This window comes from Chanos chanos, chromosome 8 (assembly GCF_902362185.1).
Source record: "Chanos chanos chromosome 8, fChaCha1.1, whole genome shotgun sequence".
Taxonomy (NCBI): domain Eukaryota; kingdom Metazoa; phylum Chordata; class Actinopteri; order Gonorynchiformes; family Chanidae; genus Chanos; species Chanos chanos.
In genome coordinates this window covers 39,615,014-39,641,079 of record NC_044502.1, presented here as the reverse complement: position 1 = coordinate 39,641,079, position 26,066 = coordinate 39,615,014, and the positions used below count along the sequence as shown (strand labels likewise).

The window sequence follows — 26,066 nt, the reverse complement described above, 5'->3', positions numbered from 1 at the left end:
CCTGTTCTCTCCTCACTCTTATTCTAAGCTCAGAAAATTTAAACACTTGTCAGGACCATGGACAGTGCCAGACTGCCAAGTTCCTGATAACATCTTTCGGCAGAAAGGAGCGAGAACCTTAGACCAGCAAGGCACAATTAAATTCTGTTATCCAAATAGATCTGTAGTCTTCTGCGAGTCAGAGACACTTATAAATTGCATCACTACATTGTGCTGTATGCAAATATTGATAATGCTGTAGGTATAGTGTTTGTAATGTGATCTGAAGATGTGTGTCATATATTTAAGTTTAGTAGGTTTGTGTTAGTCATTTGTGAAAGCCTTTAGAAAATTGCTTCCAACTTTCAAATGCATTGACACTTAATTTAAGGGGAAAAATATGGGAAATTTGTATTAGCAACATAACATCACAGCAATTCTATACACAATATTATATATAGAATGAAAATGAAATGATCAGAACTCGGATATTATTGCTCTTTGCACGGTTTGGTAGGGCTGCTTTTCCTCCAATCCCGCGCTCTGGTCAATCAGATCCGTTTTTCATGCATCACATGGAGAGATGGTTCTGTTTAAACTATTTAAAAGCACACGAACAAAACTGTGCTTTCATATGTGTGTAATGTGTTGACAGTAGACTTAGGAGGCTGATTTGAGGTGTTTGTACAGGAGAATGAGACCATATGAGATCTGTCATATCCATTCTCTGGTTCATTCTTGTGCATGTGCAGTTCATTTGCATGATGTCAGTATCATGATGTCAGCCTTTCTCTGTGATCTTAGTCCAATCTGAGGGCCTTCTACAGTCACCATGGAGAGAGGATAATCCCTAAAGCCTTCTTAAAGGGGTTTAGTGCATGTGAAGTGAGGTTTGACCAGGAATATCAGGATGTTACTTATGATGCTGAAGAAAGACAGGTATGGTACTAGAGTAAGTGCAAGAGGGAACAGCAGATATCTCAGTGCTGTGTCAAAAACTGAACCCTCTCAGGATAGAAATGTCTCAGGATAATCAGGATGAGGCTGCTCTAGCAGAGTAACTGCTGTTTTAAAACCCCTCCTGCTCCCATTATACATACCATATAGCGTAGCTTAAAGTGCCATACTCCATTAGTATATGTGACATTTGACCTGTGGTAACATATTGTTTACGTTGATGTGTAATGTTCTTTTAGACCTCTACATTTTTAACAGATCCCATAGAATCTGAAGTAACTTTCTGTTAAGATGCCCCCCCCCAAAAAAAACCACACATGCGCGCGCGCACACACACACACATTGCATAAGCAATCAGTATTCCTATTTTTGGTTCCCGAATTACAATAGGTCTAATTATTTTATTAATCTGCTGTTTCTGTCTTCGTTGCTTGATTTAAAAAAACAAACGAAAGCAAAAAACGAACAGACAAACAAACAAAGACAATCTAGAACTGGGCTGAAACTCCATTCAGTTGACACTACTATAAGGGTTCCCGTTGTTGCCATGTGGTGCTTCCTTTTACACTCTCTGAACTATGAAAAAAATTGCCCAATAACAGACTCGTTTTTTCAGTGCGATTAGTTCAACATTATCTCGCTGGTTGTGTGTGTTGTTTCCTCGGCGATGCTGTTGGTTGTAGTAGATCTTGATTTAAGTGCAGATTTATATTTAATTATGGTTTATAATATCAACAGTGTTGTTTATTCCATTGGTACAGACTGTTCATTACACTGAACGAACGGCGGGTGAACGCCAGCCCCTTTCCGTGACCCGGAAACTGAACAAAAAAGACCCAGAGGCAGTTGTAAGAGACAACTGAGGAACGCTTACTGTTACTTCGGCAGGGCTGAAAGCAAAAAGGTGTAAAAATGGGGAGATAATATACCCACTTTTCAGGTAAATTATAATTTGGATTTAGTGATTGCGAGCGCTGATTACAACAAAACAAGGCAAAGACAGATTGCCAATCTCGCTAACAGATCAGAGTGTTAGCTAATAAGGTACACGGATAGCATAGGTTGTTGGCTAGCGAGTCTGCTATAATTGAGTAAAACGCGGGAGTTGCGATGCTTTAGCCTGATGTCAGTTCAGTTCACATTTAAACCAAAAGAACATATCTGACTTCCTTGCGTTTTTATCGAATCGTTGATGAACTTATTCGTCCGTTAGCGTTCTACTACACTTAGCATCCGTGGTCTTAGTAAGTTGCACCAAGCTAAAATGTAAACAAATGCATGGAGAGTTGAAAAAATTGGCTACCAGTTAATACTACAGTGACATAAGCTAGGTAGTTTGAGGGTCATTCTGTCGCTATGTTTGACATACAGTATATCTTCATGTTCCCTTCGTTGCCGTTTGTCCTGTCAAAGTTTACCAGTTACGAAAGCAAGTGGTTGCGTTTTTTTTTGTGGTGTTTTGCTTTGATTGTTTGTTTGTTTTTACATCTTTGCACGCCACGATAATTGGCAAGATTTATGTCGATAATCTAATTAAAGAAAATCTCGAGGTGTTGGTCAGTGTCTGGAGGCAAATTTTGGAGGGTGCATTTATTAGTACCACCGATCGGTAAATAAGTCAGAAACTGTTTCGTAACTGTTACATTACGTTTGTGTAACCAGCCAGTCCATTTGTTTACTGCGAATCTGACAGTCAATATATTAATATGCTAAGAACCACGCTCATATTGATTCTCTCAAATACTGTAAAATGGTTCTTAAACGCACGTTTGTAGCATCATACCCTCCAGTGGAAAGACCCTGTTCATCTTGCTACTCCTTTAGATTGCTTTATTGTAGTGCCCGTAATTTTTTGGTTGTTTTTTCTTAAGCTGAGTGATTGTGGCGTAAGTCAGATTCTTTGCAGTAACTGTCTGTTTCCTTGCAGTTGAAGAGCTGAGCTAACCTGACCCAAAGGTGCAGCCTCCGGTTCCGAAGAGGCACATGATTGACATTCTTGGTCTGAATTAGTATGACCCAGTATCAGCCGCAGACTAGCCACTCCAATTTCTTTAGCGCTGTCAAAGCAGAACCTTTGTCTGTCCCACCCCTCGCCGCCAGCATGGCAAACAGCACGACAGGCCCAGGAAAGATCCTGGGTACACCAGCTGGGAGACTGAGCCCCGAGGGAACCCAGGTGAGCCGTAACAGACGGATCTGTGATCTGTCCATTCCAGCGGCTCTATGCTGGCTCTTGAAATCATCTTTTTTTAATAAACTTTTTTTTTTTTTTTTTTTTTATGAAGTCCAAACCATGTATTTATTTCGCGAGAAAAGCTAGAATATTCCTGCACGCTCTCCTGTTAAACATGGTTTATTAGTCTATTACTTATTGTTAAGGAGCCTGCTGTTATTGCTGCTCTTGTGAGTTTTATGAACGCTAAGCATCGCCAGTACGAGTTACACTGACAGCCTCTCTCTCTTCTTCAGGTGTTGAGTAAGAAAAAACTGCAGGATTTGGTGAGAGAAATTGACCCGAATGAACAACTGGACGAGGACGTGGAAGAAGTACGTCTTACTCTGTTGCAGCGCACGATATAGCGCCAACTAGAATAGAGCCCATTCATACGCACGGAACTCGCTATATTTAAAAAAAAAAACAAACCAAAAAACCCCGTTGTCATGGGACGCTGAGTGAAGGGGTGAGTAATGGTGAGATGGTTGTGTAGTAAGTTGATGGGATTGTTGTTCCTCCTCAGATGCTGCTGCAGATTGCTGACGACTTCATTGAGAGCGTCGTCACAGCCGCCTGCCAGCTGGCTCGCCACAGGAAGTCCAACACTTTGGAGGTGAAGGATGTCCAGTTACACCTGGGTGGGTGATGCGTTGGCACTGTGTCATCAGTTCAGGTCCACAGTGTGGAAACTGCCTTGTTATGTTTGACAGTTTGTTAAATTTACGAGTCCCTTGTTACAAACATATTGGCCATTCATTATACTTCTTACGAACAGAGAGTTTATTATTTTACAATACTATTCCCAGCCGTCTCTCATTCATTTTTTTCACCACAAATATCTTCTTTGAACTTCAGTGTTTATGCACAAGTCACACCCACACAGGAACTTGAACGTGCTGAGCCCTGTGAGTTTCTGACTGTAATATGCTTGGTGTAAATTGTAATGGTGTTGCTTATGTCTGTGCCGTGCTCTTCCCCAGAACGCCAGTGGAACATGTGGATCCCTGGCTTCGGCTCTGATGAGATTCGGCCGTATAAGAAGGCATGCACCACAGAGGCCCACAAACAGGTCAGTCTCATTTGTGCTCATTGTTTCTTCCTCTCACAAGAGGTAACCATCCTGAACTACCATGGTGTTTTTTTTGTTTTGTTTTGTTTTGTTTTGCAACTTATTTTTGGTTTAGAATGATTATCTAATCACTGCTTTTAGTAAACAATGTACTGCCTACTCTGAAGAAAAAAACGAACCTTCTTTGTGTATTAAAAAGCATTAAAGATCATTTAGCTAACTGACTCTTTCTCATTTCAGAGAATGGCACTGATCCGTAAAACGACCAAAAAATAGCAAGATTTTGAACCCCCGACACCCGCCAAACACCTTTTATTAAAGTTTCTTTTCTGTTCTCTCTCTCTCAAATTTGGGGCTTGGGGAAGGGTAAGAGTAAGACTATAAAGAGTTACAGCAGATCGCATCATGCAGATTGTGTGTGTGTGTGTGTGTGTGTGTGTAGTTCACAAAACAAAAGAGGAAACAAGTGTTCACTGTCGACTGGAATGCGTCTTCATTTCTGTTGTGTCTGTACCATTAACCACCCTTTCTCTCTTTCACATCTCATTTTTGATAAAAACCTGTTCAAATTCAACGTCTACCACTTTTAGTGAGTGTTGACTTCAAGTATCTGTGCTGTATATTTGCTCTGGTTCATTTTATTTGTCATACTTTTCTGCATAACTGAAGCCCCATGTTGTTCAAATGGAGATGTCAAGTCGGATGAAGCAAATCAATGATCTGTCACTGGGTTTTTTTAGCTTCTCCCTCCTCACCATGACTTGCAATAACAAGTTCCTTTTCACGATCCATTTGGTTGGAAGCTGTTCGGCTCCCATATGTTGATGTTTCTGTACAGGTGGTAATACCACTAAGGACTGTCACGCTGTAGCGACTTGGCCTGTGTCCTTGCTGTCGTGTGTTCCATTGTGCTCAGTGTCGTAGGATTTTGTCACATCAATCATATTAATCTCTTATAGAAATATGAAGGCTTTCTAGATGTGTGTATGCCATTTCTTTAGGTTCTCAGCAGTGTTCTCTGCTGTTTAATTTACTGTCCTCTGCTGGAGAAGGATCCCTTTTGTTATCACGTTCCTTGTCCATCAGAAATGATACATTTATTATCCTTCATAGGTGTTTTCTGACTGTATAAAGCCTGATATTAATCAAGGTGAGGGGATTAATTGTGAGGTATGGCATATATGTATAGCCACTCTGCAGTGTACTTGGGTTGAAATGAGGTTTTCTGGGAGGGGAAGGGGCAATACTTTTCACCATGTAACACAGTGTTTTACTGTATCTTGTATTTTGTTTTGCTTTTTTCATGAATAAATACAAGACTTGGATTTCACCTTGAGTTTATTTGTTCTGAGTATCAGAGTTAAATTGTCAGAAATGGAATGTAGGACATTGAAATGTTCATGTGCAAATCTAGTCATTCATACAGTCCCGAGTCACTTGTTAGCTGAGAAAACAGCAGGAACACAAAGGCATGCTTTATATTTGATCCCACTGAGTTTAAAGGTGTTTAATACAACATAACCTCTCAGCTGCCGTCAGCTGCATGTTCAACCGGACAATCGCAACAGTCATTTTTACATTTTTAAGAGTTCAAATATTCTCAAGGACATCTGGAGGCCATGTACTTTTGTCAGAAACTACTGTGGACAATTTAATTCAATAAGCAAATTATTAAAAAGGGTCTGGACGTAGTGCATAGGTCAAGCTTGTTGCAGTTCTTCCATGTGAACTTACAGCATTACAACCTACTTCTAGAAGAAACTCCTAATTTTTTTTTTCTTCCTTTTTTTTTTTTTTTGGTATCTATGAAGTTATTTAGGGAAACTTTGTGCACATGTAAGAGTGCTTTTTAGCGTCGAGCAGAAGTCCTGGTTTCTCAGAAGACTTTGCTCTGTGTTCTCTTGATGGTCCAGTGTACGTGCAATCTAACAGGCACAGCGCTTACTGTCTTTATTTTGCTGACCTTGCTGGGCCTGCTGTTGTAGTAGGGCTCGTGGAGCTGAGCTTTTGACTCCGTCCCAGCCTTCACGTAACTGTATTTCTCCACTCAGCAAACCTTGGTACACTCGACGGGTGAGCAGCTCAAAAGCAGCAACCACGTTGTGGCCGGTCTTCGACGAGGCTTCGATGTATGGAGCCCCCAGCTTGCTAGCGAGCTTTTCAGCCTCATCCCTGGTCACCGCTCGCCCACCCGCACTGATACAGTCAGTTTTGTGACCCACGAGTACAAAGAGCACCACGTGAGGCTGTACCCTTGCACACACCTCTGCGTGCCATTCTCGAATGTGTTCAAAAGAGGCACGGTTTCCCAAGTCAAATACCAACAGACCGCCGACAGAGTTACGGTAGTAGGAACGAGTCACTGACCTGCCACAAAGACAAAAAGCAGAATAGGGAAAAACATAGATTTCAGTTGTGAGATCTGGGTCATGTTTTACACGTTTAACCATGAGTAAGTGTCATACATCATTTGCAACTCTGCCCCTATGATGATTCATTTACCAGTTATACTATTCTTACAATTATACCCTGGGAGTTTTAAGCTTTTCAAATGCGTTCAAATGTTCTCTTTTAAAGTATTTTCCATACACATTTCACTGCCCTGTTTCAATGGCTGAGTTCACCGTGTCATTAAGTGACGTAAATTCAACAATTGTGTCGACAAGGTCAAGTGCCGAGCCGCTCTCATGCCTTTCTTGCCCTCCGCTAACATGATTTTCCAACACCTTTGTCTGTTGCGCCATTTCCTCCGTAGGTGTGTTCAAAATTACTAACGTCAAGTTAAATAATTAATTATAATACAAAACAATAATTAGCCACTTAATTAACACCCTAAAATTCAGTTAATTGTGATTTTATTTGATTAGATGTTCATTTATGTTTTGAATATTTTTCCAATATTGTGGTTATATTAATTGCTCACTGAACCTATATTATGGTTATGTTAATGGCCTGCTGTGTTGTGGTTATTAAGAGGCTGCCATAACAGTTGTTGCTGATCATTTTGGGCAGATCATAGCTCTGATCATCTTATTGACAGTAGGCTGTAGGTGCTTGCACATGATGCTTAATTACTGAAGTGGCTCCAAAAACGCCCTGAGCACAGATAGTGGTGTTGAGCCGCTAACCTACAGTCTGAGCAAGGCACCACTGAGGTTGCATTAAGTCTGAGTGCGCTCCGCTAGTACTTCATATAATACTGGGAATTGAAACCTCCTCTGATATCATGAGTATATCAACACATGACTTGTTACACCACTGGATCTATACTTGTCATTAATTTGCTCAGTGCTGTAATGAAGGAGAGTATGAGGATTGCTGATAAAAGTCTTATGGGAAATGAGAAACGTTAGTCAAATGGCAGCCGCTTGCCTGTGGCATTCGAGAAAACCCAAATGTAGTCAAAGATGTGTTTTTTCAGTTCTTGTACAGACATGTACTGCACACTTTTTAATGTCATTGGAAGTGGGTTGCAAAATGGGGTTACAACATACTTTGTCCACATTGGGTTTTGTATAAACATAAAACTTTTGCTACTAGTTCTTACACGGTTACATTTGCATTCAGCGGAGGGAGGCTCTCGAACCACACTTGTTCAAGTAATTTCACTATTGTGTGAGGTTGTAATTGCTTAGACACAGAGGTCACATGGTGTTTGATTTGTAAAACTCACACCAGGGTCAATGATGAGGCATCGTGGTTTTGCAATATCTTGGGTTTTTTTTTTTTTTGACTGTGATGATACAGCAGTCTGAAATGACATTTCATTTGTCCACCACGGTGAGTAACTAACCAAAAGTATGTAAATTTATACAAATGAACATGTGTTTGTGAACAGCGTCCATAAATACTAGGGAACGGGCCCTGAGTTCCCTTAAATGTTATTTGATGTTGACGTTAAGAGCTGTCAAAAAGATTTGTTATACCTGAATCTTTCCTGGCCAGCTGTGTCCCAGAACTGCAGCTTGATTCTCACACCGGGTTCCACCTCCAGGAAATGTACGTAGAAGTCCACACCGACCGTCTCATTGATGCACTCCATAAACAGGTCCTCTGTGTACCGTTTTAACATTGAGGACTTGCCCACAGTGGAGTCCCCCAGCATGATGATGCGGAACTGGTATTGCCATAGAGTTAGATCCATGATTGCCGTTAAGAGTCCGGGCAGCGGAAGGCCCCCGTAGGACGGGACCGCTGGACGGCTAGTCCGAAAGGCTGATTATTCACAGTAGGAAGCAGAGGAAGGGAGTTGCTCCACCGGGATCCCTCTGAGAGCCGCAGCCAAGAAATACCTCCAACCCCCTGACAGTAGTCTTGAGTCTATTTTTTTCCTTTCCCCAAGTCTGTTTTCTGGGTTTTCAGACAGAGTTTGTTCAGAGGTAAGTTCACAGCTCTTAAACCTTGGGTTTTTTTTTTTTTCTTTTCTTTACCTTCCTGAATTATTTGTGCTCCTCAGATATGCCAGAGCATAACAGACTCAATGAGTCGTGCATTTCTGTATGAGTGTGTATAAGGGGTGGGGCTTTCCACTTTAGATCTGCTTTTTTTTGTTATCTACGCTTGTTCATACTCGAAAGAAGGTGGAGTTTGGGTAAGGGACAGAACCAGAGAGGGAAAGAGAGTGAGAGAGAGAGAGAGAGAGAGAGAGAGAGAGAGAGAGAGAGAGCCTAATTCAGCTACATCATATCAAGACATGCCCAGAATTTCCTGTTGCAACTAGCCCACATCGTGCCTGCTCTCTTGGTGTGGGTGAGATGAAGAGGTTTGCAAAGAGTTTTGACTGTGATGAAGGTTTTAAAGGGCTGATTTATGCCCTTTGTTGACTCTTGCTTTACAATGTTAGGTTTGGATTGTCTACAAAAAGGAAAGGTAATAATTGGTTCATGGAACAAGACATCTCTGAGTTAACTAGCAACATTAAACCAAAGCATGAACAAAAATGTGGCTCTCCCATTTTCAAACTGAAATAACTATAATAATATATTTGGTCACTGTAAAACTTTTACAGGATGCTTTTACTGAAGGCCTGCTTGCAACATTTGTTTGATAATTTATGACTTCCTTTATTACTTTTTTTTTTCAGACTTGAGCCATTTTCAAACAGGAGGTTGACAACAACTGAACAATTGACATTGATGAGTTAGCAGGGAGGGGCTCAAGATATTTTTAGTCAAATAGTTACACAGACACACATTTCCTTTTCGCGAATAACAGTACTGAGACAAAGTAGTGTGAAGTGGAATAGGAACTCAAGAACAGTTGTTTAATCCAGGTAGTGCTGTTAATGTGTATGACATTCTATGCTTCATCTTGACGTTTTAATAGACTTTATAACATGCCTGCCAGCTATCTTGAAGCGGACCTGTTCTCTAACTGAAAGATTCAATATTTACTTATTGAGAGATAATTGACTATGTGATCGTTTATCTCCAGCTATTTTATGATTTAGAGCTAGGACGCTTACAGCACAAATGATCCTTAAAGTCTGCTCGCAGGTCACGAGCTAAGTAGTTTAAAGAGTTTTAGTAACAGGACTGAAAATGTACAACTTTGTGTGGGCCATCTCCAAACACCATATACACAGTCACCAGAGTCATAAATGTAGGGTGTGCTCTGTGGTCAAGCCACGATGGCAGTGAAATCAGCACAATGGGTTTTATGGTTTTTTAGGGTTTTTTTTTTTTTTTTTATAAAAATGAATTGATACATTTAATCTTTAATGCTTAATGATATCAGCATGTTAAATATTTGTGCATTCAAAAGAAACTATTGCTGCAGTGTTAGAAGTCCTTGTCATCGTAAAGATGAAGTTCTCTCTTCAGTTGAAGGTGACAGCAATATTCATATTAGCCACTAGAGGTCAGTAAAACACAACTCATTTTTGGGTGTAATGATCATCCTGTAAGGTGTAAGAAATACAAGCATGGAAGTTTTTTGGGGGCTTATTAGTGGTCTAAATAAATGAAAGGCAAAGATCTAAGCGCTGTTACTCAAAACCTATCAAATCATTTCAATCTGATTTACATTTGATAAGTTAATGAAATTTTCGGAGCTACAGTTGGTGAAGTTGCTTTGAAAAGTGTTTGTCAAAACATTAAACTTTATTTTACAGCGGTAAAAAGAGTAAAAATACATGAGAATACTTAATGACCACAATGATCAGTGATGCATAGACTCACAATCAGTGGGCTGTTTCACAATGTTAACTGACACAAAGCATCAGGATCACTTCAATCAACATTCACATAAAAGTACAGGGTTACCACATAGGCATATTGTTTTGTATTTTATCCAACTGGACAATCTTAACTTTCGAATGTATATTTACTGAAGTTATCCAGATAACTTCAAAGTTTATTGTGAAACACCGATTCAAAGGGTCCGGAATGATTAGTTTTCGAATTGGCAAAGACACAGAGGATACATTACAGATAAATATATCTGCATATAGGATCAGTGGTTCACAACTTATCACAGCTCTCACAGAAAATCTCTCCCATGCTGATATCATCTGCTTTCCTTCCGTTGGTCCGCTCCATGCTTTAATCTAATAAAACTCATTCAAGCACCAGTCAGTTCATATTTCTTGATGAATGCTGTTGTAGAGTCAAGACTTTTATTAAGTGCCTGCTTTCAGAGTTACTTGGTTGGTCTGCACAAAAACGCGGTTTGTCCTTCAGCGACGTTATCCTAAACGACTTGGTGAACTCACACGCCCTCATACAAAGTTCCCTCTGCTCTTTGTTCAACGAACAGCGTTTGAAAGCTGGGTGGTAACAGTGAAGCGCTCCCATACTATCTTCCGCAGCGGCCACGGCATGGAAAGTCAATACTCAAAAAAACCCCTCTCGTTGTACCCCCAGCCCCGCGTTTGGCGTACGCGCTCATAGGGGCTCGTGGTAGATGTGCTGGAGGAGCGGATCCACCGGTTCGGGTTCGACGTATATCGTAGTGACTTGGCACATCGGGCCGGCGCTGAGCGGAGAAGAGTAGCTATTGGAGGGCAGTCTCTGAGCGGGACTGTCGTACTGAGGTTGCCCCGCGTTTGTCCGCGGATTAAGCGGTCGACGGTGCTTGTTGTGCAGCGTCTCCGACGACTGCTCAGTGAAAGGGGTGGCGTACTCGGGCTCAGGAGGCAGAGGTTCGGCGTACTCTGGGATTTTGCCAGGGGTGTCGTAGTGATTCAGGATGAAGGGGACGGTGTAGCCGTCCTCCATCGTTGGACGGAAGGTTGAACCCAGCTTTTGCCCCACCACCAGCACGTCCGGTTCAGCGTAGTCTGCCAACGAGAGAGAGAGAGAGAGAACCGTCAAATCAGTGTGTCATGATGCGTTCATGCTCGAGGAACGTGAACATTTGTGATGCCAAACATAAAATATATCTTTAAACCCTGAACAAAATGTAATGCAGGTTCTACATGCATAACATTGAAGCCGGATTGTACCGTCATCATTTGAATCAATTCACAGTCTTATATCGGTAACTAAACACAACAGAATATCTTCAGATCTACTAGAATCTTATCAGAAATGTTTGAGAAGTTACATGAAACCAAATGCTCTCAGGACCCTGGTTTACAGAACATTATGTGGGCTATATAGTATTTATCTTTTCAATACAGCCAATGCCTCCCTTTCAGAATGAGCCAATGAAATTCACAGAACAGTCAAACAGAGTGTCTGATTGGGGCTTCTCTCCAGGGAGCCGCCCTCTCACACAGTCAGCTCATATCAAGGCATTATTGAGTCCCTAAAAAGAGCTCACTCGCCACCCACAATAGTCCGGCTGCACTCTGTGTCCTGAGCAGTGTCTGAGGGGCCCTGAAGCCCAAAGCCCAGACTGTGGCTCCCTGACTTACGGCAAGAATCCTAAGAGGCTGAACCTGCTTTAATGAGAGGAACTTTAGAAAGGGCCTTGATTGTCTTGGCCAGTGACCCTCTGTCCTACTTACCAGCAGACCCCCTAACTGAAAGCTCTGTTGGGTCGCGGGGATGGCGGCGGGGGAGGTTGGTGGGTATGTGTGTGAGTGTGTGTGAATGTGTGTGAATGTGTGTGTGTGTGTGTGTGTGTGTGTGTGTGTGGGGGGGGGGGGGGGGGGGGGGGGGGGGGGGGGGGGGGGATGTTGCCGCTTCTAGCATGAGTGCCCTCCACTAGCTTCCAATTAAAGGGTCTCTTTCAGAAAGGCTTTACTAGCCAAAGAAAGAAATGTTTATGCTGCCGCTAAATGACTGTCAGAAGGGACAGGGTGAGAAGAATGAGCAGCCTGGAGAGAAAGCAGTTTGCCTGTCAAACTTCGCTCTCAGTTTCTCTGGCTGTTCCACTGAAAGCAGATAATGTGGGGGGGTGGGGGTGTGAGGGGAGGGGGCACTGGGGCAGAGTGACCACTTGGCTCTCGTTCTCTTTTTTTCCCTGCTGTTTCACTCAGACTAACTCTTTTCTTTCATGGCAATGAATCAGTGCTATGTCTCCTGCCTTTAGCGTACTGAATACTGTGTGAGCACATTTATAAACTGCATCTCTATTTTGGTATGATCCGATGCATGCAGAATTGCGAGCGTGTGGTGAACTGAAAAATGGAGCTGTGACTACACACACACACACACACACACACACACCGTTAAGGGGAGGGTCGGGGAGAGAGTCGTGGACGTTTCTGGTCAAAGGATAGGAAATTAGCTCTGAACTTGGGCAGGGGAGCTTCTTTCCATGGAACCCCTTGTACTCTGAACCAGAGAGAGAGAGAGAGAGAGAGAGACAATAGCGCTCAAACAGGGAACGCCCAAAACACCAGCTGTGCAAAAAATTAAAGGACCACAAGTTTGTGGAACACATTAGACAGCTTTATACCTTCATCTATGCAGCCCTTCTTCATAGTTTCAGCTCTTTTTCTGAAAAAAAAAAAAGGTATAAGAAACTTTAATACAGTTGTGGTAAAAAAAAAAAATATTGTAAAGTGTCACACCAGTAGTTTGTTCTTAATGAAATACAGAAATATAATCAATATGTTGAAAGGAGATTTAATCCCGGTTCTTCAGATCTGACTGGTGTGAAGTATGAACACTGAGAAATGACTATGTTACCTTCTTCTGCACCAGATTACAGCCAAAAGACAACCCACACACAGGGTCAGGCCCAATACCACGCTCACAGCCACTGTTACTAGATAACTGGAACCTGTGGGTAAACATGGCAAAATCATCAATTCATGATCTTTAACTGTCAACTGTATGAATAGGGAAACGTTTTTTGAGCTCATTTTGAACCTAAAAATATTTGGAAATTAGTGTTGAGCAAACATGTATTTTTTTGGTTGAACACTGCTGACTTTTACAGTCATTCTGATTTATACAGTGAACCGAGATGTGAGAATGATATCGCTACCAGCACCCATGCCGTTTGCATGAATACAGCGCTATGCTCAGTTCTATTAGCGGACAGTCAATAAGAGCATTGTCGAGTTTTTGGAGACTCACTGTTGCTGAAGCTTTTTATAATCAGTGGCCCCTCAGTAACGACTGAATCCCCTAATACCATTTCCGTGACAACTCCCTTCCTGAAGGTAGATCCTAGGAATAAGAAGAGCCGATGAGAATGGCATCTATGACACAAATTACCGCCTGTCAGCCTCGCCTCACACCATCGCGCATCTGTCGTCTCTACAAATTTTTCATTTCTCTCAAACCTGTTTTAAAACTCGCATTTAAACAGCTGCATATAACAGGATCTTGTGTTGCACAAGGACAGGAACATTTCCAGGGGTGAAAAAAAAAAAAGCAAAAAAAAACAAAAAAACAAAAAACTGGAAGGTTTACCAGGATCATTGGAACGGGGCCTGAGGGCACCTGAGGGACAACCCAACACCTGGATGTCTGCTGAGGGTCTCACATGCCAGTTTTGGGGTTTTAACAGGAGGTAACGTGCCACCACAGGGGGAAACAGGCTGTTAAGAACCGACAGGTGACCATCAGAATGGGCCTCGAACACCTGCATTGAAAACCAAGAAAGATACTTGACATTGACCTCGTTCTATAAAAAGACAGCTGGGACCAGAGGAAAGGAACGGAATGTAAACATGCCATCATGTCAAGTATGTTGACAGTCTGTACCGCAGAGAGGGAAATACCTTCTTCTCTTTGCTGGAAGCAGCCTTGTAAACCTTCCAAGTTTTGCCGTCTTTGCTAAACGAGAGAGTATATGACTGTAGGTAGAAATCGGCCGTTCCCTTTGTGATTATTCCTGTAGGAAAATCACGGTAGGATGTCAGTACAAGATTATAGCTGTTAAAGCCACATCTTAATTAATGCAAGTCATCAGTTTAATGCAGCATGTATTGAATCGCTTATTAAAACAGCCTGAGGAAGATCTAGTCTATGAACAACGTATTTTAAGTTCAAATTTAATTTGTCAAACGAGGCCATGAATCTTTCAGCTCGGGTATAAAACCTCTGGGCGCTATCCGTCTGAGATGAAGCGCTACACAGTCCGTTCAGAACGTTATGTAAAAGCTGCTATCAAAAGACAAACTAATGGGAACTGATTTTTTTTTTTTTTTTTTTACAGCTCCAGGAAAAGCTGGAGTGACCTGTGACGCTGCTCCTGTTCCAAAGCTCTATCTCCAGCCACGGTTTCTTATCCTCCGTCCTGCCGGCCCACGGGAACACCTCTCCCCCCGCGCCCCGGCGGCCGGGAGACCAGGACACGCGCTGTCCTGTACTGTCTGTTTCCTGCCACACAGACGACGCGTTGTAGGCCGACGCCGTCAGGTGGCTACTGCAATCTGTAAAGAAATGATCAAAAAAAAAAAATAATTCAAGTAAAATACATGGCTTCAGTTTTGAATAAGCATAGCCTTACAGCTATGTTTTGTTTAATGAAATAACAATTCTGAATAAGTAAACATAGTTGACCTCTTAGTTATATGTAATTACGAATGAATACAATCAACATTCACGGCACTTAACACCTTCACTGAAGAAAGGCTGTTTGTATAGTCTCTCCAGTTAGAAGGCCCAAACCAAACAAGAAAATCAGTGGTTGACCTACATAATAATCATAAGCTAGTGTGTGATCAAACTGTGTTTATTCAGGCTCTTGCTTTAAACAGCATTGGATTTTTGTTTTCAGACAACCAGGGACTTATTGTTGAAGAAAAGAAAAATTCGTCCCTGCCTCCTTAAGAAGAGGAGTTATACTTATGGCATAGTGTGGTTTGTGTGCTCTGGGTTGTTGTTACCTTTGTGGAAGAGGAGCCTCTTATCAGACAGCGACCCCCTGTCAGAAAAAAAAGCCATTTTTTTAAAGTGTTTTCACATTACTATAAATTATTGTCATCGTAAGCACATGCAAAGTGCAGGGACTGACATTGTCTTTCAATTCGGCACAGGTTTCTCCAACACAAACAATGCTCCACTGTTTTCACACAGGCAGGTTTGATTACAAATCTCATATGTGCGTACCACATTCCAGTGTCTATCAAGTGGTCACACTCAACTTACATTGAGGAGAGGATTCCATTGGCAAAGCTTGACTCGTACAGAGTGATGCCTCTACGCTGCGACACAGTGACCACGCCTCCCTGGCTGTCTGATATAACTCCAGCATGGATAGCAGCTTTGCATAACACCGATGTCTAAAACACGCATTACAGTTAGATGTGTGTGTGTGTGTGTGTGTGTGTGTGTGTGTGTATTTTGACTCATCATATCCGTTCAAGATTTGATATAAAACTGATTACAGCATCGTCACTTATTTCAAATGAACAAGCTGTTTGTTCTACAGCACAGACGTTTGGTAAATGTTCTCCTTTCTCTGATAATGAACATTTTTTTCTCATGCACAACAACTGATCATCACTGTAGCCTGTACAAAAACTGTTCCTAGTTTGCGCAGACTAACAGGAGGGGTGTGAAACTAAATACTTACGTCTCTGTAGCCTTGTTCATAATGACCCCAAATTTGCCCGGTCACGTTCTTACAACCAGCAGGACAGGACACACTGAAACACACACACACACACACACACACACACACACACACATTCATGTGCTGCTCACTTGGTTACACTTAAACCTGCTGAGGAACCTAACGAAACTCCGCATGTCATTTGTCAGATTAACACAATGATGTATTTCATCTTAAAGGCTTACTGATGAACTCACACATATGAGACACCTAAGCAAACTAACAGAAAGAAAAGAGGGAATTCTTATAGAATTGATGGAATTCTTAGGTGTTATGACGCAATGTGTATATTAACATATATATTAACAATGGAAAGAACGTATATGGTCTGTGTGAAGCTGTGAGGAGTTAAATCTTACCTGAAACTCTCGGAGTAAAAATGAATTCCTTTTTGAAGACAGGAGATGAGGTCTAGGAGCAAAAAAAAAAAAAATGATAACAACAACACATAAATCAGGGAGTTAAGGAGCTAGTATCAAAAAAGTATTCAAATCTGCGCGCGCATGCACACAAACACACACACATACACACACACACACACACACACACACACACACAGACACACACACACACACACACACACACACACACAGACACACACACACACACACACACACACACAGACACAAACAGACCACATACCGCCCACTCTTCCCCAAAAGCCAAGCATGAATGATCAGATCCTTCAGTTAATACTGGAAGGCATGTGACTTCTGCTGCCCAAAAAGTGAAGAGTTTTGTGTTCGCGTGAAGAATGTCCCCTGTGTTTGGGCATGTGACGCAGACTTACTGAGATGTCTGGACACAGCCTTCGGCTCCATAAACAACAGGAAACGGTGAAACATACAAACCTATTCCGGTCACATCCAAGCACTGAGGCATTTTCTAGTACACAAGTACATCAACACATAAATATCTCTTTCCCTAAGAAAAATATTCACCACTAAACTGCTGTCAGGGGTGTACTTCCTCACCGGTAGTGTTCTGGCTAATGTACTGGTTTGCTCTCTTTAATTAATCTGTTTAGGTATTAGGCCTACATGCACCTGCAAGATGGGTACACCCTTTGTCCACAAATATTTAAATTGCCTTAAAAATGTTTAAAAAGCCTGTAAAGGAGCTCACAAAAACAAATGACCTCTCTTTTCAACCCCAAGCACATCCGTCCTGTTTTTTGTTTTTTTTCTAACTCCAGTTTTTAGGCATGTTGCCGCTAACTGAGAAAAGACCACAAACAAAACAGAAATGTCACTCAGCTTAAGTCTCTTAGTTTATAAGACCAGAGTATTTTTTCCCATGGTCTCTCGAAAGGGCCCGTCAACGTAGCGGCCAGGCAATGGTTAACGTGCCAGTTCTCTGACCGAGGAGGAGGAGTGAGCGCATAGCAATCCGCCCACTCTCAGTGTGTGCCCAGGGCTCAGGGCCTCTTCTTATTCAGGCCAGGAGAGGTAGACCGTAAGCAGCGCTTACAGAGCAAACACTCTGGAACTCAGTGAAGGATGAGCTTTGCATTCCAATAAGTCACCACCTCACTCGCTCACACACATATATACACAAAGATACAAACACCAGTGCCCCCCCCCCCCCCCCCCCCCCAATCCACTTTTAAGGAATGACAGATCATTTAAGGCCCTGTCACATTCACCCACTCGCACAGTGTTTTGAACGGATAACCCCCAGTTTTGAGCTTTTTTTTGCAGTTTCTTATTATGGTTCGGGTAACGACTGTTTACAGCCGATCACAGGCTGAAATATACTTAGCTAGAAGTGACGCATATATAGGTAAAGAGCCAGGGGAGGTTCAAAGAGAAGTTACAATCCAGTATTTACAGCAATATCGCTGGGTCTGTTATGTAAACATCATGGATGAGGTGCAGGTTCAGATGGGAACAAACTCAGAGCCTTGAGAACAGCACACCCACACAGCATATCAGACCAAAGACATGTACTCAAATTTGTTAACATTCTCAACGAATTAAGCAGGAACTTTGCGGTCTGACCACTTTTCTGATGTAGTTGTTGTATACTTTGGGAAAGATGAAGGTGTACCTGAATGTTGGTTGGTGGAATAGGACATGAGAAAACCTCGACCGGAGCGGTGCAGACCGGACATGAAACGCACGGTCACTTCATTAGTGTTCAGTGACACATTCCTGAGCGAGGCATCCAACTGCCCACAGAGAGGACCTGCAGGAGACACACACAAAAACAAACACACAAACACACAACATGCGTCAGCCTGACAGAACAGACACAAGGTTACACGCATCCACAAACACAGACTTATTCATTTACACCACCCACTCACTCACCCCTCCACACACACACACACACACACACGCACAGATGCACGCACATACAGAGTCAGTCGAATGTTACACAACATGTACACGCTCACATGTGGAAACACGCATGCAGAAGGGAAATTTAACAGAAGATCCAACAGGAACATGTGCTCTGTATGTGCATATACCCATAATGTTTAACGTCTGAAATAAACAGAAACACAAACATGCAAATACACATACACACACACACACACACACACACACGCACACACACACACACACACAAAACCGGGCACACAAGCCTCAGGGCTTTCCAGAGTCATTCAGTGCACGCACAGGCCACACACATGCGTGCACACAGACGCACACACGCACATACACACACACGCACACGCACATGCACTTGCGCTGCCAAAAAAAATGGCACAAACGACCTATCGCATGCACACACACAGTCCAGGGAGAGATGTATGCCTCCAGGGAATCAGAGACCTCACGCTATAACCCAGTCCTGTTAGAATGTTTCTGCGTTGTCGTGGAGACACTATCACATAACTACCATGCTACAGCTGAATGGAATGCTGCATGCACACTTGGGGGGTGGGGGTGGGGGTGGGGGGTGGGGGGTGGGGGGGGGGGGGGCGCTTGTATGAACACATGACCTGGAAGCAAGGCACTGCAAAACAGCATGAGGTAGGCCCAATGGAATTTGCCAATAACAACAACATATTAAGTAGGCTAGCTATGGAGTAACATCATCTAAGGGATACACTGAATAGCTGGAATTGTACCCTTTAAAATTGCACCCATGGGGCGGGGGGGGGGTCTGACACAATGTAATACTTTGTATCTCCAGAAATGTATATGCTCTATCACTGTGCTTCGTGCATTCCTCTGCATCTTCACAATGCAGCGAGAGCCAAGCGTGTGGATACGCCTCCTCGCGTAACCGGTGTAAGCTGAGGGCAACCTCCACTGCGAACACCAGAAAGAGGCTTTTAGTTATTAGAGTCGAAAGCTCTGGACAAGTTATAGTTGAATCAAATCTCCTTCCGCGATGGGCGGAGGTGTGACCCAGTAAGGCGCCGCCGGCGGTGAGCAGGGCACGGCCCAGATCCTATCGGGGTCCCATTAAAGAAGTGAGAGTGGGGACGGTCCAGCTGGGCCGGTGGCATGAGATCTCTCAGATAATGTTCACTGGGTGGAGACATTGTAATGATTCAGCTGTGATTATAACCTAAATAAAAGTATCCCGACAGTTAGCGCCTGACCGTCGCTCACTCAGTGCCAGTTATGTGAATCACGCGGTCGAATTTGTGAGAGCAACATTCCAAGAAATTGAAGGGAAAAGATAAAAAAAAGTTTATTCAAACTAAACTCTTATTGAAGACGGCTTTTTTTTTTTTTTTGGTCTGTTGACAGATTACATTCGCTTGTTGACTAATCAAGACGTCTATCGGTGCGCAAATCTGAGCCTCTGCCTTGCTAACGAGGGCCTCAAAAAGCAAAACAAAACGTGACAAAACCAAACAAAATATGAAACATGAAAAAAGGCCAAATAGGTAACATATTTAAAGCGACATATTTAAAAGTTAGCGAGGAAGACCGCAACTGGGAGGTGAATATTATCCCATGTCATTTCTCTTACCCAGTCTGATGGCTCCACCACTGTCTGTGATAGTGAGGGAGCCAGCAGCACAATCACGGCTCCATTCCAGGTTAAAGTCGCCAAACACCAGGCGCAGCGTGTGGCCCTGGGGCACCCGAAGTCTCCATTCACAGTGTGTGTTATTGGGATAGGTGCCTGGGTAGTTTCGTGATGTCAGAGTGCCACTTTTGGAGCTCAGCACTGTGTGCCCACACCCATTACCTAAAACAAATAAAAAAAGAGAGAGAGAGAGAGAGAGAGAGAGAGAAAGAGAATGTTTGTGAATTTGATTGTTAAGTACCTAGGCAAGTAATCACCTCAAGTTAAAGTTTCTTTCAATTTATTTGTACATTAGAGTGTCTATATAGATGTGTACATATTGTCTTACGGAGATTGCATAACTCTTCTAAATTTCTTCAAAATGACCAGTTTTGTTGAAGTAGCTGGACATTCCTTAATGAAAAAAAAAAACAATCTTTGAAAAAAGTTGATAACTTATGTGAATTTTAATTTCATATAAATCATGAGTCATTATGAAATTGTAATTAAGTAGTAATAATATGTTAATTTATATTTATTCTTTATTTTTAATCTGAAATGGTCGCTAATGATCACAGCAAAGATACATTACATACTCCTTAACATGAATTCTGACGTATCTTTTGAATGACATTGTTTCATTTTTTGATGGAAAGTAACAACTGCACTGGATAATTAGCCCCAAAATTAAAACAGGCTTGGAAAAATTCCCCTTTTCTTGTTCCTCATCCCTGGGGGAAACTCCAGTCTGATGAGACAAACGGCCCGAGACCATTCTTGTGTGAAAAGCACATGTGTGTGTATAGCTGTGTGAGCTAAGGCCTCTGTGGATGTGGGCTTGCCAAGTTTAGGTGTGTTAGTCACGCTTCATCAAGTTTTCATTGCTGATGTTAAATAAAGCAGCAATTATATTGAAGTTTTGTTAATGACACACTTCCAGTCAAGATGAGTAATAAAGAAGTCTAGAACGCATACTTTAAAAGCTAAAACAATGTTCCAAAACACAACATTATAACCTCAAGATAACCCCCAAAACAGACTGTGGGTAACCCTGTGTTCCAGTAAGCCTCTCTCAGAGAAGTCTCTCTCTGTGTACAATAAACTATATGGCTCTTGCCCAATCAGGTCATTCGTTCCTTATAAGGTGATTTGTTTGATCTAAATCGCTCTATTATGACAGTAGAATTGCCTCACTGCTCAATCTCCTCAATTAATATTTATCTTTTCTCGTTGCTTCACTAGAATCCATCAGGACAAAGTCACAAGTGTTCTGCTGTTTCATTTTCTCCCACTTGGATCTCAGATTTTGATTGCGGGTTGACATCGGTTTCATTCTACACTCGATGTGCTGTATCAACAAGGTTCCATGTCTACAGGATTTCTGTTGTCTTGAGGGACTCTTAGTCATGGCTAAGAAAAACAACCCTTGGTGGTAAGACTGCTAATGACTGTAATTGGATGGAGATCACACACCTCGGGTATAAAAGAGGGAAAGGTAAAAGGGTTGGCTGGGGTTTCCACAGAGACTGGTATGCATGGCTTCTCCACATTAGGAAAATACCATGTCCTTTCCAGTGAGGTGTATCATGACGTTGTTAGCATGTCTACCCTGCACTGTGTGTAAAAGGGAGGAGGCATTCAGTCACATTCTTGCTTTCACATCATGCAGCTTTGCCCTATCTTATCCGGTTAGCAGTTTACCCATGGGGCCTTCTCTCCCTCATTCTTTGCCCCGATACACCTCCTTCGGGATTCTGGGGAAATACCAGAGCAACGAGCTAAAGCCGCGGGCAACAGAAAAACCATCGATAAGGAAGTTGGCACAATGGATCGTTTTGGGGTTTGTCTTCCCACCATCTATCTGCCTCCTATCTGCTTACTTGCCAACCTGGCTTGCATATTAGCTTGGTGCCCAGTCTTCCTGAGTGGACTCGTTCTTCTGATAGACCACAGTGTATGAAAACAAGCATCAAGGGATGAGTTTTCCTGTCGTAATCACTTTAACAAGCCTCGCTCTTGAGCAGAAGACCCCGGGTGTTTTCCATCAGCAGATATGGTTCCGTCTGCCCTTCATCTGGGCCGAGCATCCTATTAAATCGTACCTTAATGTCATGGTACATCAAAATGTGGTGAGAGTAACGTTCATAAACACAGTATTGATGAAAGACACGCAGCTGCTTCAAGTCAAGACGTTAGGTTATGTGATACCAGTGTCTCAGACCACCATAGATGCTGATATCTTTGGGCCACGTGGTCCATGAGACTGCTTGTACTGAAGTTCATAAGAAAGCTACTGTGGTGCTTCTGTGACGCAGCTGAAAAGATGCTAGCCCAATATCGCGGAGGCCTGGGTTTGTATCCGTGATTCTGGCTTGGTCGGGCACTCACACGGACACAACATTCCATATTCACGTGTGGGAAGCCTACAAGGGATCATCTCCCTGTCGCTGAAACAGTAACTCCCACCGATTGGTCGGGGTGCTAGATTAGTGATCTGGGCAGCATAGTGTCACGGCTTCCTGGAAGTCCTAGGTGTGAAAGTGTGGTGAACAGACATGTGGATGACTTGAGATATATCAGAAGAGACGTGTGGTTGTCCATGCCCTGGCGTGTGGTTATTTCAGCCATTCATGAGCTTACAAACAATCAGAAGACTTAGGCTTACAATTTGAGGGCAAGTCTTTGCAGGTCTGTTCTTTTCTCCTACAGGATGTTGAGCTGTTGAATCTGTCACGTCTGTATGTCACTCGCAACATCATGATAATACAGCCATGTGTGTCTCAAGAATGATATGTTTTTTCCTGCTAGGTCGCTCTTGCTTAACACCCACCATTCTCCCACTGATTTTTTAAACAAGTGATTCAGTTGGAAAAAAAAAAAAAAACCACTACCACGGTATCAGTCATCTTCCTGTCCATGACGCCTCAGCAACGAAGAGTCCATTGGATTATCGTAAAGTTGAGGTCCTTAGGGAGGACATGACTATGCCCCTGTTTCTTTTCTTCTTCTTCTTTTTTTTTTTTAAATTTGTTTTCCCTGCGGTGTGTTTTGCGTCTGTGAATGTGACCGCCACAGTGATTCACGCTGGCCCCGCTCAGATTGAGAAACAGTGTTTTAACAAACATAGCTTGCAGACCTCCCCACTACAGCATTCCTCCTGCAAAGTGTGCTCTCTAAACAAGGAGAGTAAACAGAAATGAATCCTTTTGTACGGCCTGTTTATGTCACTGACCTATCAACCTCTTGGCACTCGTTGCCATAAGCACTGAAAATGCCCGGAGCAAAAACACGTTAAAGTCAAAGCAATGAACGGTCACTATCCAGCAGTGCTATTCAGAATGTTACAGCACCCAGGTGGCTTCTAAAGGGTATTGCCATTCTCAGAGAAGTGTGTATGAAGAACAAGGCAATTTTCCAGACCCTCATTTTGCTTTATGTATGTACAAGAACACTTTTAAGACGGTTTTTTATGAAACTTTCACCTGGAAACATTTGTAGGACTTCCAAACAATCCATTAACATATTCATCAGTTCTTATTGTGTGGCTATAAGCAGACAGAACCTCATTAACCTGAGATACTAGTACACTAAATAATCAATATCATTTGCAGGTATTCCACCTGACACTTAGTGATCTTGTCTAAATTCTGCAACCAAAAAGGATCTCGAATGACTGGTAACACGGGCATTCTTCATTATGTCCTGAAGACAGCAGCATACCTAAAAATGAGAATTTAACTCAGACAATTTTACATTACATGTGTAATTGCTGAACAGGCCAACACCAACAATTTGAACAATTGTGACTTTGTTTTTTTTTTCTTTAAACAATTGAATCTTATTTGTTTCAGATGGGATGTCAGGGCAAATTTGTTAGTAAATTCAGGTAGGAGTTTATTCACTGTTTGGACAGCTTGTGCTCAAAATCTAGCAAGTAACTGAGTTGCCACTCGTCCTGAATTTCAAGTTATAGTCAATGAAACTGAACAAGTGATATTTTGGAAAATCTAGTATTTTAAACTGTTAAACAAAAGAAACACTGACGATTAAGTCATAAAATAAAATAGATAATTTAGTCCATGTGTAACATCTTGTGTGAATGAGCAAGCAGCTTACATATAGACAGAGGAAGGACACGAGTGTGTTTTGTAATTAGTTTCGTTCTTGTTAATAAGTCAGCCTGTCACATGGACTATTATGGAATGCATTTAATTATTAACATTTAGCACAATCCTCACACATCATTTATCATAAATTACTCATGAATTGTTCATAATAAAAAAAAGCTGTTTTTGAAGACAAATCCAATGACATTTCAAAATAGTTAAAGGTTTAAACTGTGAGAGGAACACTTTCAAAAACTTGAAAAGCTTACCCTCTTGACCATAGACCAACAGCGTCTCAAAGTTTAATATACACCAAAACGCGATGAACAAGTCAATAGCATCACAATGACTTCCAGGCGTTGCGAGCATGATTCCAAAGGGAAAGTATAGTTCACGCTAGTTCTTGGTTTTAAGCCATCGGTGACAGTTACTGTAATAATCAAACTACACTACTGTGTTCAGTTTCTCACTCAAGTTAAATCTCTTGAAGACGGGGAACATTTACGATTGGGTACGGGATATTTTACTTTGCTCTCATTGGCCTCTGGATATGCCAGTTAAACCACTTGTTTCCTAGAATTCCATCTCCAAATAAGGGCCGGCTTGAATGAAAAGGAGAGAAAGTTGTTCTTGTAGAGTTAGCCTGCGTAATAAGAGTGATGTGATTGAAACAAGAAGCAGCGAGTATTGATGCTATTTTCATTAATGCTCGGTTTATACTGATACCGTCCAGACATATCCACCGTGCAAGATGGCCAGTGAACGTATATTGATTCTGACACTATTCCTCTAGCTTGATGTGTAATTGATTCACAAAATAATTTCTGAGGGGAAAACACTGTCGATCTCAATTGCCTCCTTGTCAAAATTGTCATTTAAACAGCGAAACTGGGTTTGGTGTTATTTTGTTGTAAGGAACAACACGCAGTAAACAACACAAATAGGACATGGACGCTCGAGTTAAATGTGAGAGAAATATGACAAAATGTTTATTAAAAGGAATAATAATAGATTGTGTTACTGTGAGAGGACACAGGAACAGATGAAGGTAGAGTACCGCCATCCTCTGGCACACTTTGCACACAACATATTAACGAGATCTTGCCTAGCAGCGTGTGAAAATAACATACATTTCAGTCTGAACACTCGTACTATTCTTAAACCAGTTATAAAGAAATGATATTGAAGTAAACGCATTGAACCAAAACCAATCAGACAACATAAAATAGGTTGCACGACAGGCCCATAAAACGGTTATCTTCGCATTAATGATACGTCCATAAAATCACTATCTGCTTAAATTTTGAATAAAAAAAACAAGCTCTGCATGGTTGTAGGCTCAGTCCTGTTGAAATGCAGCTCTTACTAATGCTCAGTCTCACTTTGAACGGGAGAAAATAAGACCAGTTTGACCGATTTACGCATCGCGTGCGAATGGTTCGCTTCTCGTGACAGTGGGACAGATGCTTCTCAGGCAAAGATCCCTGCCTTCAGTGGAGGAAGTGTGGCGAAGCGGCAGGGCGCATGCTCTAAAAGCTCTACACAAGCTAGGAATGCACTAATCGCTGCAAAAAGGTAAGAGAAACACTGACTTAAAGGCAAACTTTAATTTCTAAAGAAATTTTTGGCGTTGTGAGGTTTTCATCAGGCTGCCGCTGGTTGACCGCTTTGGGTCAGTGAGTGTTAGCACCGCAACCTCAGAGGACGAGACAACGTCGTCGCATGATTGTTGGTTTGCGTGCCTTCGCACGAAGACGTCAGTGAGGTAACTAGAAAAAGAAATACAAATGCACGTTAGAATCTG

At 42.2% G+C, this 26,066-nt stretch overlaps 3 protein-coding genes across 4 annotated transcripts; 1 reads left to right on the top strand and 2 right to left on the bottom strand.

The window, feature by feature from the left end:
* The first annotated feature begins 1,795 nt into the window (after positions 1–1,795).
* Positions 1,796–15,905, top strand: taf12 (TAF12 RNA polymerase II, TATA box binding protein (TBP)-associated factor). 2 transcript variants are annotated; one of them, XR_004025543.1, is made up of 7 exons: positions 1,796–1,876; positions 2,864–3,112; positions 3,406–3,483; positions 3,675–3,789; positions 4,132–4,220; positions 4,461–4,638; positions 15,872–15,905. XR_004025543.1 is itself a non-coding variant. In XM_030782017.1 (6 exons), the coding sequence occupies exons 2-6, from the start codon at positions 2,948–2,950 to the stop codon at positions 4,494–4,496; spliced, it is 483 nt and encodes a 160-aa protein (XP_030637877.1). In that variant the 5' UTR covers positions 1,796–1,876; positions 2,864–2,947; the 3' UTR covers positions 4,497–5,550. The 2 variants fall into 2 exon arrangements, 1 of the variants encoding a protein (XP_030637877.1); XM_030782017.1 differs by lacking the exon at positions 15,872–15,905 and having other exon boundaries at positions 4,461–5,550.
* rab42b (ras-related protein Rab-39B) lies at positions 6,146–8,441 on the bottom strand. The gene is made up of 2 exons (XM_030783198.1): positions 8,147–8,441; positions 6,146–6,587 (listed from the first exon to the last, which is right to left on the bottom strand). Exons 1-2 carry the CDS (start codon positions 8,362–8,364, stop codon positions 6,146–6,148), a joined length of 660 nt encoding a protein of 219 aa, XP_030639058.1. The 5' UTR covers positions 8,365–8,441.
* On the bottom strand, positions 11,105–24,631 carry LOC115818600 (discoidin, CUB and LCCL domain-containing protein 1). The gene is made up of 15 exons (XM_030782016.1): positions 24,532–24,631; positions 20,118–20,339; positions 18,231–18,368; positions 16,541–16,592; positions 16,143–16,215; positions 15,716–15,849; positions 15,454–15,491; positions 14,803–14,997; positions 14,344–14,456; positions 14,033–14,204; positions 13,690–13,786; positions 13,301–13,387; positions 13,068–13,102; positions 12,836–12,943; positions 11,105–11,499 (listed from the first exon to the last, which is right to left on the bottom strand). Exons 1-15 carry the CDS (start codon positions 24,629–24,631, stop codon positions 11,105–11,107), a joined length of 1,959 nt encoding a protein of 652 aa, XP_030637876.1.
* Between the last annotated feature and the right edge of the window lie 1,435 nt (positions 24,632–26,066).